The following is a 12,693-nucleotide window of genomic DNA, read 5'->3' on the forward strand; positions in this document are numbered from 1 at the left end:
GACCAGGCTGGCCTTGAACTCACAGAGACCTGCCTGCTTCTGCCTCCCAAGTGCTGGGATTAAAGGCATGTGCCACTGTCACCCAGCTTAAATGAAGAGTATTTTGACATCAGTGAAGGGACCAAGAGGTTGTGGCTATTGTATTTAAGAAATAGAATAGGCTGGGCATGGTGGCGCATGCCTTTAATCTCGGCCTGCTGTAATTTGTCCGATTGTAAGTTTTTGTTTTTCTTTCTAGAAAGAGCTTTGCTTGCCAGTCTAATTCAAAACAGTTTTTAAGCAGGCATAGTAGTGCACACCTGTAGTCCCAGGACCTAGGAGGTAGAGGCAGGAAGGAGAGGGAGGTCATGGCCAGACTAGATTACAATGAGACCCTGTCTTTTTGTTTGTTTCTTTTTGTTTTGAAGACAGTGTTTCTCTGTGTAATGGCTCTAACTGTCCTGGAACTCAATTTGTGGACCAGGCTGGCCTCCAACTCACAAAGATCTGCCTGCCTTTGCCTCCTGAGTGTTGGGATTAAAGGCATGCACCTCCACCACCCAGCTGAGACCCTGTCTTCTTCAAAATGAGGCTAAGTGTAGCCATTTTTTGAATGGATTCTGTTCTGTGGTACAGATAACATCTGTATAAATCATGTCTCTATATATATCTGAACCAAGTTGAGTGCAGAGTTTGATAATAACTATATTTACAGGAAACAGTTTTTACAATTAAAGTTCACATTTTAACATGAAAAAAAAGATGAAAAGAAAGTATAAAATTTGTTAGAACATGTAGAAAAAAAAGATACCTTACAGGCCGGGTGGTGGTGGTGCACGCCTTTAATCCCAGCACTCGGGAACACTCCCAGATCTCTGTGAGTTCAAGGACAGCCTGGTCTCCAAAGCGAGTTCCAGGAAAGGCACAAAGCTACACAGAGAAACTCTTGTCTCGAAAAACAAAAAAAAAAAAATAAAAAGATACCTTACTATGACATTCAGTTCCCTGTGCCTGTTGTCTTCTGGCTGGCTAATGAAGCTCAGGTAGGTCACGTGAACCTCCTGGAAGTGTGAGCAGGTGTAGCCTCCATTTTGGTATGTCAATCAACTTACGCCTTTCTATTTTAGGGTTGTTTCGCCGCCGCTGCTGAAGTATTAAAGCACTTGAAGGAGCGGTTCCCACCTAACAGTCAGCACGCCCAGGTAGCATACCTTTGTTGTGCCAGTGGGTTTATTTCTGAAAAGAATGCTTTTACTGTGATGTCAAGTAGGATTTTTTTTAAAGACATGGTAAAAAGATATCACAAGCAATCTCCAAACTCTCTACCTAAGAATAACGTTGAACTTCTGATACTTTTGCCTGCCCCTCCCAAGTGCTGGGATTGCAGACATGTTCTGTCACAGTGGCTGTGTTATGATTGGGATGAAACCCAAAGCGTTAGGCACCCTGGACAAGCATTTTCCCATCTGAGCTGCATCCCTCTAAAGTGGAGCATTTTAGAGTCTTCCCTCAGAAAAACATTGAGCTGCAAAGGAAGTTGTTGGTCTGGATATGTAGTTTAATGGTAGAGCATCTGCCAGGCATTCCACAGTTCCTTTCCTGGCACTGCAGAAAAGTGGAAAGGATGTGTACAAATGATGTTACTTATCTTACGTGCAGCTCATTGGTCTAGAGAGATGCCTCAGTGGTTAAGAACATGGACTGTTCTTGTACAGGGCCTGAGTTTAGTTTCCAACACCCATGTCAGGGAGCTCACAGTCACCTGAAACTACAGCTCTAGGGACTCCCAGAGCCCCTTCCATGCTCGGCAGGCAGTTGTACCACGTACCAAGAGCCACACACAGATCCATAAATGAATCAAAAATAAAAACATGTGGGGAGTGGATGTTGTAGTTGTTTGTTTTTTACTCTTTATACTTTTTGGGGGGCACCACCCAGCTCCCAAATAAATTCACACATGGAAGCTTATTCTTACTTATGAATTCCCAACCTTAGCTTGGCTTGTTTCTTGCCAGCTTTTCTTAACTAAATCATACCATCTATCTTCTGCCTCTGGGCTTTTATTTTTCTCTATTTCCATACACCTTTCTTTACTTTTTACTCATTCTTACTCTGTGTCTTGCTGTGTAGCTAGGGGGTGGGTGGCTGGCCCCTAAAGTCCTCTTCCTTCTTTTCTTGCTCCTCTTCAATTTATTCTCTCTGCCTGCCAGACCCAGCTGTCCTCTCTTCTGCCTTGCTATTGGCCATTCAGATCTTTATTAGACCATCAGATGTTTTAGACAGGCAAAGTAACACAGCTTCACTGGGTTGGAGAGATGGCTCAGTGGTTAAGAGCACTGGCTGCTCTTCCAACGGGCCCCGGGTTCAATTCCCAGCACCCACATGGCAGCTCACAACTGTCTGTAACTCTAAAATCTGACACCCTCGCAGACATACATTTAGTTAAAACACCAATGCACATAAAAAATTATTTTAAAATGCAACATATCTTTGTATCATTAAACAAATGTTCTACAGCATAAACGAATGTAACATCTTCGAATAATATTCCACAGTAGGATGTCTTTTCTCATATTTTTTAATGGGAGGCAGAGACAGACAGATCTCTGAGTGTGAAGCCAACCTGGTCTATATAATGAGTTCTATGCCATCCATGGATACATAGTGAGACCCTGCCTCAAAAAACAAAACAAACCAAGCTCAGGCTAGGGATGTGGCTCAGTGGGTAGAGTGCTTGCCCAGCATGCACAAACCTTGAGTTCTGCCCCTCGTACCGCATAACTTGGATGTGATGGTGGATGTCTACAATCCCAGGATTCAGGGGCTGGAGGTAGGATGGACAATGAGAAGTTCAAAATCATGGGGTGGGGATGTAAGCTCAGTGATAGAACCCTTACTTGGCATCTTCAAGGCCCTGGTTCAGTCTCTAGTAACCCCCGCCTCACACACACACACTCACACACTCATAGTCAGGTTCTAGCAAGATTACCTTAGGTTAAGAACACTGGCCAGGGTTGGGGATTTAGCTCAGTGGTAGAGTTAGGCAAGCGCAAGGCCCTGGGTTCGATCTTCAGCTCAAAAGAAAAGGAACACTGGCCAATGCTGTAAAAGACCTGAGTTGAGTTCCCACCATCTAATGGCAGCTCACAACTTCTGGAACTGCAGTTCCAGAGGACTTAACACCCTCTTCTGGCCTCCGGGAGTGCTAGGTATGCAAGTGGGGACACTTACGTGTGGAAAGGCAAAACTCTCATACACAGCCGGGCCGTGGTGGCGCACGCCTGTAATCCCAGCACTCGGGAGGCAGAGGCAGGCGGATCTCTGTGAGTTCGAGGCCAGCCTGGTCTACAGAGTGAGTTCCAGGGCAGGCTCCAAGGCTACAGAGAGAAACCCTGTCTCAAAAAACAAAAACAAAACAAAAAAAAACTCTCATACACATAAACCTAAAGTAAATCTTTTAAAAGTTCATAGTCATCCTGCATGCACTATATGGATATTTTGGGCCCAGCCCCAATGCATGAGACTGTCTCAAAATTAGAAACCAAAGAGCCCCATTCTGTGTATTGTTTAAGGGTTATAAAAGTATAGGAAGTATGAATGGGAATGGCAGACAACAAAGCAAATGTTTAGTATGGAAAACGGGAAGGAAATAGAATTTGCTGAGAACTTGAGTAGAACCGAAGATCTTCCCGCTTTCTTTTCTCCAGTGCTGGATTGCAAGTGTTTGCCATCACCACAAACACAGGCTTCTCTTTGCGTTTTTTCTTGCTTGTAACTTTTTTTTTTTTTTTTTTTTTTTTTTTTTGTGGAGCTGAGGATCGAACCCAGGGCCTTGCACTTGCTAGGCAAGCGCTCTGCCACTGAGCTAAATCCCTAACCTCTCTTGCTTGTAACTTTAAATAAAAAACAAATAAATAATCTCAAACACAATTATGTGAATTATTAAAATGTTTGCTAAGCAAACGAATATACTTTGATATTGCTATTGAACAATAACATGCATATTTTCCTTTTTGTCCTTCATTCTTGTCTCTTAGTTATGGATGCTGTGTGATCAGAAAATACAGTTTGACAGAGCAATGAATGATGGCAAATTCCATCTGGCCGATTCACTCGTTACAGGAATCACAGCGCTCAATGGCATAGAGGGCGTATACAGGTAAGAAACCTGGAGTGCTGTCACCACAGAACAAACCCCTTGCTTAAATTCTCCTGTGTGCGTTCTGTGTGCTTGAGCAAGGGCCACAGAACACGTGTGTCGGTCAGGACAGCCTGATGCTGGCCCTCCCCTTTGCCTTGTTTCAAGCAGGCTCTCTCTTGTTCACCTCTGTTTCTGCCGGGCCAGCTGGCCTGAGGGCTCCTAGAGATGCCCTTCTCCCTCTCTCCGCCAGGATTGCAGGCCTGGTGCTACTGCCCAGCTTTCGCATGTGCTCTGAGATCCAAATTCAGGTCGCCTGGCTTGGTGCTCTACCTGCTCAGCCATCTCACTGGCTCCAGAACAATTTATGAAGTTAACTAGTTAACTATTTCTTCTGTATGAATGTATGGGTGTGCATCTCATGAGTGTCTAGTGCCAGTGGAGGTCAGAGATCCTTTATAACTGGGGTTAGGGATACCATGTGGGTGCTGGAGCAGAATCCAGCTCTTCCGCAAGAGGAGCAAATGCTTTTAACTGCTGAGCCACCTGTCCGAATATTTTTTAATAGTTTTTTATTTACTAGACTTTTGTGTGTGCATTAATTTACTTTCAGCTTTAACTGGAAAAGTCTAGGCTTTTTTTCTGTTTCATTTAGGAAATAAGCAAATAGATAATTAATAGCTGGGTGTGGTAGCACATGCCTTAAATCCTAGTGCCAGGGAGGCAGAGGCAGATGGATTCCTGTGAGTTCTAGGACAACCTGGTCTATATAATGAATTTCAGGATAGCCAGGATCATGTAGAGAGACCCTGTCACAAACAACAAAAACAGATAATTGAAGTTTAGAAAGTGAATATCTCCTAGAGATAGTAACTGAGATTCTGATAGCTATAACCCAAGACTTTAACAAATTTTTTATTATATTTTGTTTGCTTATTTTGTGTGTGTATACCTGTGTGAGCATGTGTGTGCCATAGTGCACATGTGGAGATCGAGAACAGATTTCAGGAGTTAGTTCTTTTCTTCCACTGTGTGGGTCCCTGGGATTGAACTCAGGTCATCGGGCTTGGACGAAGCCCCTTTGCCTGTTGGGCTTTCTTGCTGGCCCAGGCAGACTTCTCTCTGTGCACATGCACATCCTTGCATGGATTGCTGGTCCGAGGCAGGGTCTCATGGAGCTCTGGCCAGCCTCCGATTTGGTGTGTAGCTGAGGGTGTCTCTGAATTGCTCCTCTTGTCTCTGATTCCCAAAGCTGGGATCACACCCGGGGTGGCAGCCGCTGCTTCCGCTTTTCAGTTTCTCCTCCTCCTCCCCTTCCTGCTTTTCTTTTAACAAAAGTTCAGTCGTTTCCCTGCAGAGGATAGCAGTCTTGCTGAGGAGATGGAGCCTTGCTCCAGAATGGCCGCCGTTGAGCGCGCAGACATCTGTGTAATTGCTGCTCTTGTTCTGACGGCTTTAGAAAAGCCGTTGTCCTGCAGGCTCAGAACCAGATGACGGAGGCCCACAGGCTTCTCCAGAAGTTGTTGACGTACTGTCAGAAGCTGAAGAACACGGAGATGGTGATCAGGTAAGCGGTCTCTGGGGCTGTCCCGGGGGTGTGGCGGTGGACCCTCTCACCCGTCCTCCTCTCTGTGCCAGCGTCCTCCTCTCGGTGGCAGAGCTGTACTGGCGGTCCTCCTCACCGACCATCGCCATGCCCGTGCTCCTGGAGGCCCTGGCCCTCTCCAAAGAGTACCGCCTACAGTACTTGGCCTCGGAAACTGTGCTCAACTTGGCTTATGCCCAGGTAAGCCAGCTGCTTTTTGGGGGGACTGGGTGGTGAGGGTGTGCTATGCTTATGTGTATGGAGTGCACGTGTGTGTGCGTGGGGGCCAAAGTCAGCCTTCAATATCATTTCTTAGGAGCTGTCCATCTTATGTTGAGTTTCTCTTTTTTTTTTTTTTTTCTTTTTTTTGGAGCTGAGGACCGAACCCAGGGCCAGCGCACTACCACTGAGCTAAATCCCCAACCCCTTTTTTCTTTTTTATATAGGCTCTCTACTGGGTCCTGTGCTTGTCATGTAAGCTCGGCTGGCTAACTACTGAGCTGCCACTGGGATTGCAGGCACATGTCACTGTCCAGCTTTTTATGTGGTTGCTTGGGAATCAAACCATGGCCCTCTGGTTTCATGGCAGGCAGTTTAACAATTGAACCATCTGCTTCCCAAGCGCTGAAATTACAGGCAGCCACCACACCCGAGGGGCTTTGTGAGACACAGGGGTGGGGGGAAGAGAGAGAGACAGAGAGAGAGATAGCTGGTGAACATTATTATTTGTTTGTGTGTGGGGGGGGTTATCACATGAGTGCAGGTGCCCTCAGAGTTCAGAAGTGGGCATTGGATCCCTTGGACCCAGGGTAGTGAGCAGCCCCATGTGGCTTCTGGGAACTGAACTCAGGTTCTTTGTAAGAGTGGTACGTCGTAAGGACTCAGCCTTCTCTTTAGGCCTTCTTTGATCATTTTTCGTTTTTTATTCCTTTTTTTTTTCTATGTAAGATCTTGCTATGTAGCCCAGGCTAGCCTAAAACTTGGGATTCACTTGTCTTTGCCTCTCAAGTGTTTTGTGTCACAAAACCTGGCTACCTCTACCCCACTTTCAGACAGTCTTGCTATATAGCATAGGCTAGCCTGGGAACTCACTATATTAACCAGGCTGGCCTCAAACTTGGAGCTGTCCTCCAGCTTCAGTTCCATGGTACCAAGATTACAGGTGTGACTGCCTGTTTTTTAAATGAGTTGTCTGATTTTGATGTTGTCGGATAAGAGTTCTTGTTACTTGTTTGTTTTGAAACAGGGACTTATGTGGCCAGGCTGGCTTCATACGAACTACGCAGCTTTAAACTGATCTGCACCTCTGGAGTGCTAGATTACAAGCTTGTCCTGTCTTCTCTAATCATAAGGTGTCTCTTCTTGACCATGTCTATTGATAATTTTTTATTTTAATAGATTCAGTTTTAGCAATTTCTTTTTTTTTTTTTTTAGTTTTTTGTTTTTTGTTTTTCCAGACAGGGTTTCTCTGTGTAGCTTTGCGCCTTTCCTGGAACTCACTCTGTAGACCAGGCTGGCCTCGAACTCACAGAGATCTGCCTGGCTCTGCCTCCTGAGTACTGGGATTAAAGGCATACGCTACCACCGCCCGGTGCAATTTTTCTTTTTGAGACAGGGTCTCATGTAGCCGTTTACATTTTTTTTTTCTCCTGCTTTTGGTATTGTGTCTAAGAAATGGTTGCCAGTTCTAACGGCATAAAGACTTTTCCTTATTTTTTCACAAATATTAAAGTTTTAGCACTTATATATAGGGGTTTGAAATTTTTAAATGTATATTAGTGTGTCTGCACTAGTGTGTGTGTGTGTGTGTGTGTGTGTGTGTGTGTTTTCAGACATTAACCTTGGCTGTCTTCTTCGATTGTTCTCCGCCTTACCTCCCATTGAGCCCGGAGCTCGTAGATTCAGGCAGGCTGCAGCCCACAAGCCCTGCCTTTGCCTCCTCAGTGCTAGGGTTAGGCACAGATACTGAGGGGGGTTCCAGGGGTCAAACTCAGGTCCTCATGCTTGCCTTCAAGCACTTTATGGATTCAGCCATTGTTCCAGACCAGTTCTTTGAATTATCTAGAATTATTTTTTATGTGTGGTATACAAAATTCAGCAGGACTACACAGAGAAACCCTGTCTTGGGGGTGGGGGGTAGGGCATACCAACTTTTTCTCCCACTAAATAATATTAGCACCTCTGAGAAAATCAATTCATGCTAGATGTATAGGTTGATTCTTGAACTCTGAGTTGTATTTAATTGACCATATGTTTATCTTTATATTAGTAGTGCCACGTTTTTTGTTTTGTTTTGTTTTGTTTTTTTCTCGAGACAGGGATTCTCTGTAGCTTCGGAACCTGTAGATCAGGCTGGCCTCAAACTCAGAGAGGTCCACCTGCCTCTGCCTCACAAGTGCTGGATTAAAGGTGTGCACCACATCACGTGGCTAGTGTACATTGTTCTTAAGATAGAGTCTCTGTAGCCCAGGCTAGCCTCAAACATGTGGCCTCCTGCCTTAGCATCTCTGGTCCCGGGCCTAGGACTGCCTGGCCGAGTCCTTGTCTGTGGTGCTTAGATTACTATGACTGTGTCATTCTTCCCTCCTCTCTGTGGTGCTGCGGGTCAGATCAGGGAGTGAGAGTTTTCCCAGGCTTCTACCACCTAAGAAGTCTGGCTAAGTCTTAATGTAACTGCGCTAGGTGGTGCCTGTCTGTAATCGCACCACTTGAGAGACAGTTGGAGAACTGCTGCACATGTGAGGCCAGCCTAGACTACGTAGTGTGTTGCAGTCCAGCCTAGGCTACAATAGTAAGACCTCATCATAAATAAAACAAACCCAAACCCAAATAAAACATTATAAAAAAGAAGGAATAAGACAAAGCTTTCCATAATACAGATGATCACTCCCCCGCTGCATCTCTTCTAGAAATCATACTGTGGTGTGCTTGTATTCTCTGGGAGTGTCGTTCAGGATGAGCTGGCCTGTGTCGTGGAGAAGATGAGCCAGAGAACCCAGCCGCTCTTGGTAGTGGGCACAGGACACGGGCGTGCAATGTCTGCTGTTTCTCTTTCAGCTCATCCTTGGAATCCCAGAACAGGCCTTAACTCTTCTGCACATGGCGATTGAGCCCATCCTGGCCGATGGGGCGATCCTGGATAAAGGCCGTGCCATGTTCTTAGTGTCCAAGTGCCAGGTGGCTTCAGCCGCTTCCTATGACCCTGTGAAGAAAGCAGAAGGTAGGAGCTGTGGAGGTCGTCGGGCTCGGCCGGCAGTAGCCTTTGCCAGCTGCCCCCCACCCGCCCTAGTGTTCCAATTGTTGTAATTTATTTATTTTATGTGTATGGGTATTTTTCCTGCATGCACCACCTGAATGCCTGGTGCATGAATCCCCTGGAGCTGGAGTTATAGACAGGTGTGAGCTGCCATGTGGGTGCTGGGAATTGAACCTGGGTCCTCTGGAAGAGCAGCCAGTGCTCTTAACCACTGAACCATCTCTCAAACCCTGGCATTCTAATATTTAATTTTAATTTTTAGAACAAAAATGAGACAAAGCTTTCCATAGTGTGGTGGGTTTTTTTTTTTTTTTTTTTCACATTTTAATGAGTGGAGAATATAAGAATATTTGCTGTATGCTGAATCTGGATAGCAAGTTTTGAAACCTGAAGTGTTAAATGTTGATTTCCCTCCCCGCTTCCCCCCCATCCCACTGTCAGCTCTGGAGGCCGCAATTGAGAATCTCAATGAAGCCAAGAACTACTTTGCCAAGGTTGACTGCAGAGAGCGAATCAGGGATGTTGCTTACTTCCAGGCCAGACTGTACCATGCCCTCGGCAAGACCCAGGAGAGGAACCGGTGTGCCATGGTCTTCCGGCAGCTGCACCAGGAGCTGCCCTCCCATGGGGTGCCCCTGATTAACCATCTCTAGAAAAGACTCCCTGCTGGCTGGAGTGTAGGGTACCAGTCACACTCTGACATGTTCATGTCCCTTCCTGCACTGAAATGGTGGTCGTAACATGTTATCCTGTCAATAAACTGTTCGGGTCTGTTTGTCTGAGGGGTTCTTTCTGGGTGGAATTACCAGGGTCTTTGTAAGAACCATGTGTATTCTCTTAAGAAATCTGCTTATAGGGGCTTGGTGGCTCAGGCCCTATCCCAGCACTTGGGAGGTAGAGGCAGGATCTACCAAGTCTGCATAGGAGTTCAAGGCCAGCCAGTGCTGCGAGTGAGACCCTGTTTCCAAAGGTAAAACTAAGTGTTAGAATTCCTGGCCACTCCCTCAGCTACATGACCTCACATGCGCTGTCCAGTAGCCAGGCAAGATGCTTCATCATCCCAGGGCCTCATGTCCTACCCAATCCCTGCCCTGCGTGATCATGTAATTTATGCTCATGCATGGCGTGGCTATGTAAACCCATATGCGCATATGTGGGGGAACCTGTAAAAGCGGGTTCCACCTAATCCTCCCCTCTCTTCCTGCACAGTCATCCCATAGGCCTATGCACACCCCTTCTGTTCCCTTAAACAGTGGGTTTTGTTGTACCTGGTGGTTTTTCGTGCACGGTAAACAGTGCGAGAATAACACTTAGGGCTGGGGAGATGCAAGTCTGAGGACCCACATAAGAGTGGGGGAGGCATGGCTGCTGCTGACTGTCCCAACACTCAGGAGGCCGAGGGGCTTGCCCAAGCAAGCTGTCTGCTGAGAACAGCAGGGTTGTGAGCTGCTCTCCAGTGAGAGAACCTGAGACTCAGTCAAACGGAGAGTGACAGGGAGGGTGCCTGGCCTCAGTTGGACCCCCCTCCCCAAAATGTGCGCACGAGCACACGAGCCCTCATTCACATGTGCCCACAAAATTGCATCTAAAAAGAATGTCTAGGCCTGGCTAAAGGAGCTTACCACATAGACGGGACATCCTGAGTTCCATCTCCTAAACCCATATAAAACAGAGAAAACCAACTCTACATAGGTGTCCTCTGTCTGCCATGCACATGCCCACAGGTTCTGACACGTCATACACACACCCCTCATGAAAAGGTCTTGTGGTTGTGGTTTTTGTTTTTTTCCAGGGCTGAGGATCCAACCTAGGGCCTGGCACATGCTGGGCAAGTGCTCTGCCACTGAGCTGTAGCCCAGTCCCATGTTCGTCTGTCCCCACCCCCCTGCAGGCTTTCATGCGTCTTGGGTTTGCTCTGCTTTCTGTCTTGGTTGTTGACAAGCGTGTATCAGTCTCTGCCCAGAGATTAAAAAGGAGACGGTCGGTGTCTTTTTCCTTCTTTTTGTTTTTCCAGAAAGCGTTTCTCTGTGTAGCCCTGGCTGGCCTCAAACTCACAAGAGATCCGCTTGCCTCTGCCTCCCGAGTGCTGAGATTAAAGGTGTGCGCCACCACCGCCTGACCAGGAGAAGGTATCTTTTAGTTTATTTATTTTATGATATTAAGACCAACGGCGTATTTCAAAACCAACTACTTTCTGGTTTTTGTTGCTGTTCTTCGTGCATGTGATTTTCTATATGTAAATAAATTGGGATAAGTCTAGGAATTCCGAGGAAAATGATTGTAGGGGAGAGGGTCTGAAACTTGGGAGGACCTGGAAACCCTCAAACCCCGACTTACATACGGCAACCCTACAGTTAAGCACAGTCAATTGGCATAGTGTGTTTGTGAATTTCTTCCCCTTGACACAGGGAAAGGCCGCATTTCAAGGCCAAAGCAGCCCACACCCAAACAGCTCTCCTAAAGCCACAAGGAACCAACCAAATTTTGCAGCTTCTGTCATTGGCTCCTCCTCTGTTAAATTTAAACTTCCTAATGAGAAACAGTTTCTCTCGGAGGCAGTGAAAACAGCTCCATCCGCCAGGGAGTGTTTGCTGGCCAAAGACAGCTGCTCTGGAAACGGGCTCAGGGTAGACTCAGAGACACTGATTGGAATGTTGGTGTTTCAGATCTTTCCTTTCCTTTCTGTGGAGGTTGTATTTGTAGAAATAACATCACAATAATGGCTGTGTAGTTAAAAACAAACAAACAAACAAAAAAACTAAAAAACCTTCAGCAAGAGTGTTTCTTTTCCTTTATGTCTTTCTTAGACATAGCTTAGGCTGACCTCAAACTGGGATCTTCCTACCTCAGTCTCCAGGAGTGCTAAGTACACAGGTGTGTGCTGCTGTACCTGGTTGATACCTGTTTGTGGGGTGGGAAGACAGTGCTAAGGGTGACCCATTGTCACACATGCTGAGGATGTATTTTATCACCGAGCTATACCACCAGCCCTTGTTACTAGTTACCGTAGTAACAAGGTCCATGTCCATCAGCATAAAACCCCAGAGCTGTTGAGGTGAATCGGGACTGATGGGAACTTGTAGGGCCACATGAAAAGTAAAAATGAGTGGTTTCTGGTATAGAAATTTCTGGTGTTAGGCTGCAGCTCAGTGGTGCATGAGGATCTGGGCTTTATCTCCAATGTCCTTTCTCCTATAAAGAAGATAAAAATGGCAACAACATTGGTTTTTTGAGATGAGATCTCACCATACATACAGCCCTCGCAGGCCTAAAATTTACTGGGTGGACCAGGCTGGCCTCGAACTCACAGAGATCCGCCTGCCTCTGCCTCCAGAGTGCTGGGATTACAGGCGTGCCTGGTCTCACCCACAAAGCCACCTGTCTGGTCCTGCTCGCAGCTGACTGACTTCATCTTAGCAAGGAAGAAGTCCCCAAATCCAAAGCTAGCAAGTAGCTCCTTGTTCCCAGCTGTCTGTGACTCAGCCTCCTAGGCTGGTCTTCAGGAGGAGATAGTAAGTCAAATGGAAAGTGAAAATATCAGAGTGACCCCAAAACACAGAACTATCTGGGTGATCATTAACCAGCTTTTTCTTTTCTTTTTTTTTTTTTTTTCCCTAATGGAGTCTTTGGTAGGAGAAGGAAGCTGATGATGGTGTGTGTGTTATGTAATGCCATAATTCCATAATTCACATTAGAGGTCTCAGAATGGACTTTCTGGTTAAATGGGAAAGGGGT

The 12,693-nt window shown here is 46.2% G+C and overlaps 1 protein-coding gene across 3 annotated transcripts in view; it reads left to right on the plus strand.

The window, feature by feature from the left end:
- Positions 1 to 9,734, plus strand: part of Anapc5 (anaphase promoting complex subunit 5) — a 31,508-nt gene extending 21,774 nt beyond the window's left edge. For all 3 annotated transcript variants that reach the window (XM_036171611.1, XM_036171612.1, XM_036171613.1), the window contains 6 exons: positions 1,107 to 1,181; positions 4,017 to 4,138; positions 5,577 to 5,684; positions 5,756 to 5,903; positions 8,760 to 8,922; positions 9,400 to 9,734. In XM_036171611.1, the coding sequence (XP_036027504.1) occupies positions 1,107 to 1,181; positions 4,017 to 4,138; positions 5,577 to 5,684; positions 5,756 to 5,903; positions 8,760 to 8,922; positions 9,400 to 9,611 (828 nt within the window). In that variant the 3' untranslated portion in view covers positions 9,612 to 9,734. The remainder of the gene's footprint in view (positions 1 to 1,106; positions 1,182 to 4,016; positions 4,139 to 5,576; positions 5,685 to 5,755; positions 5,904 to 8,759; positions 8,923 to 9,399) is intronic.
- Positions 9,735 to 12,693: the final 2,959 nt, after the last annotated feature.

This window comes from Onychomys torridus, chromosome 22, assembly GCF_903995425.1.
Source record: "Onychomys torridus chromosome 22, mOncTor1.1, whole genome shotgun sequence".
Lineage (NCBI taxonomy): Eukaryota > Metazoa > Chordata > Mammalia > Rodentia > Cricetidae > Onychomys > Onychomys torridus.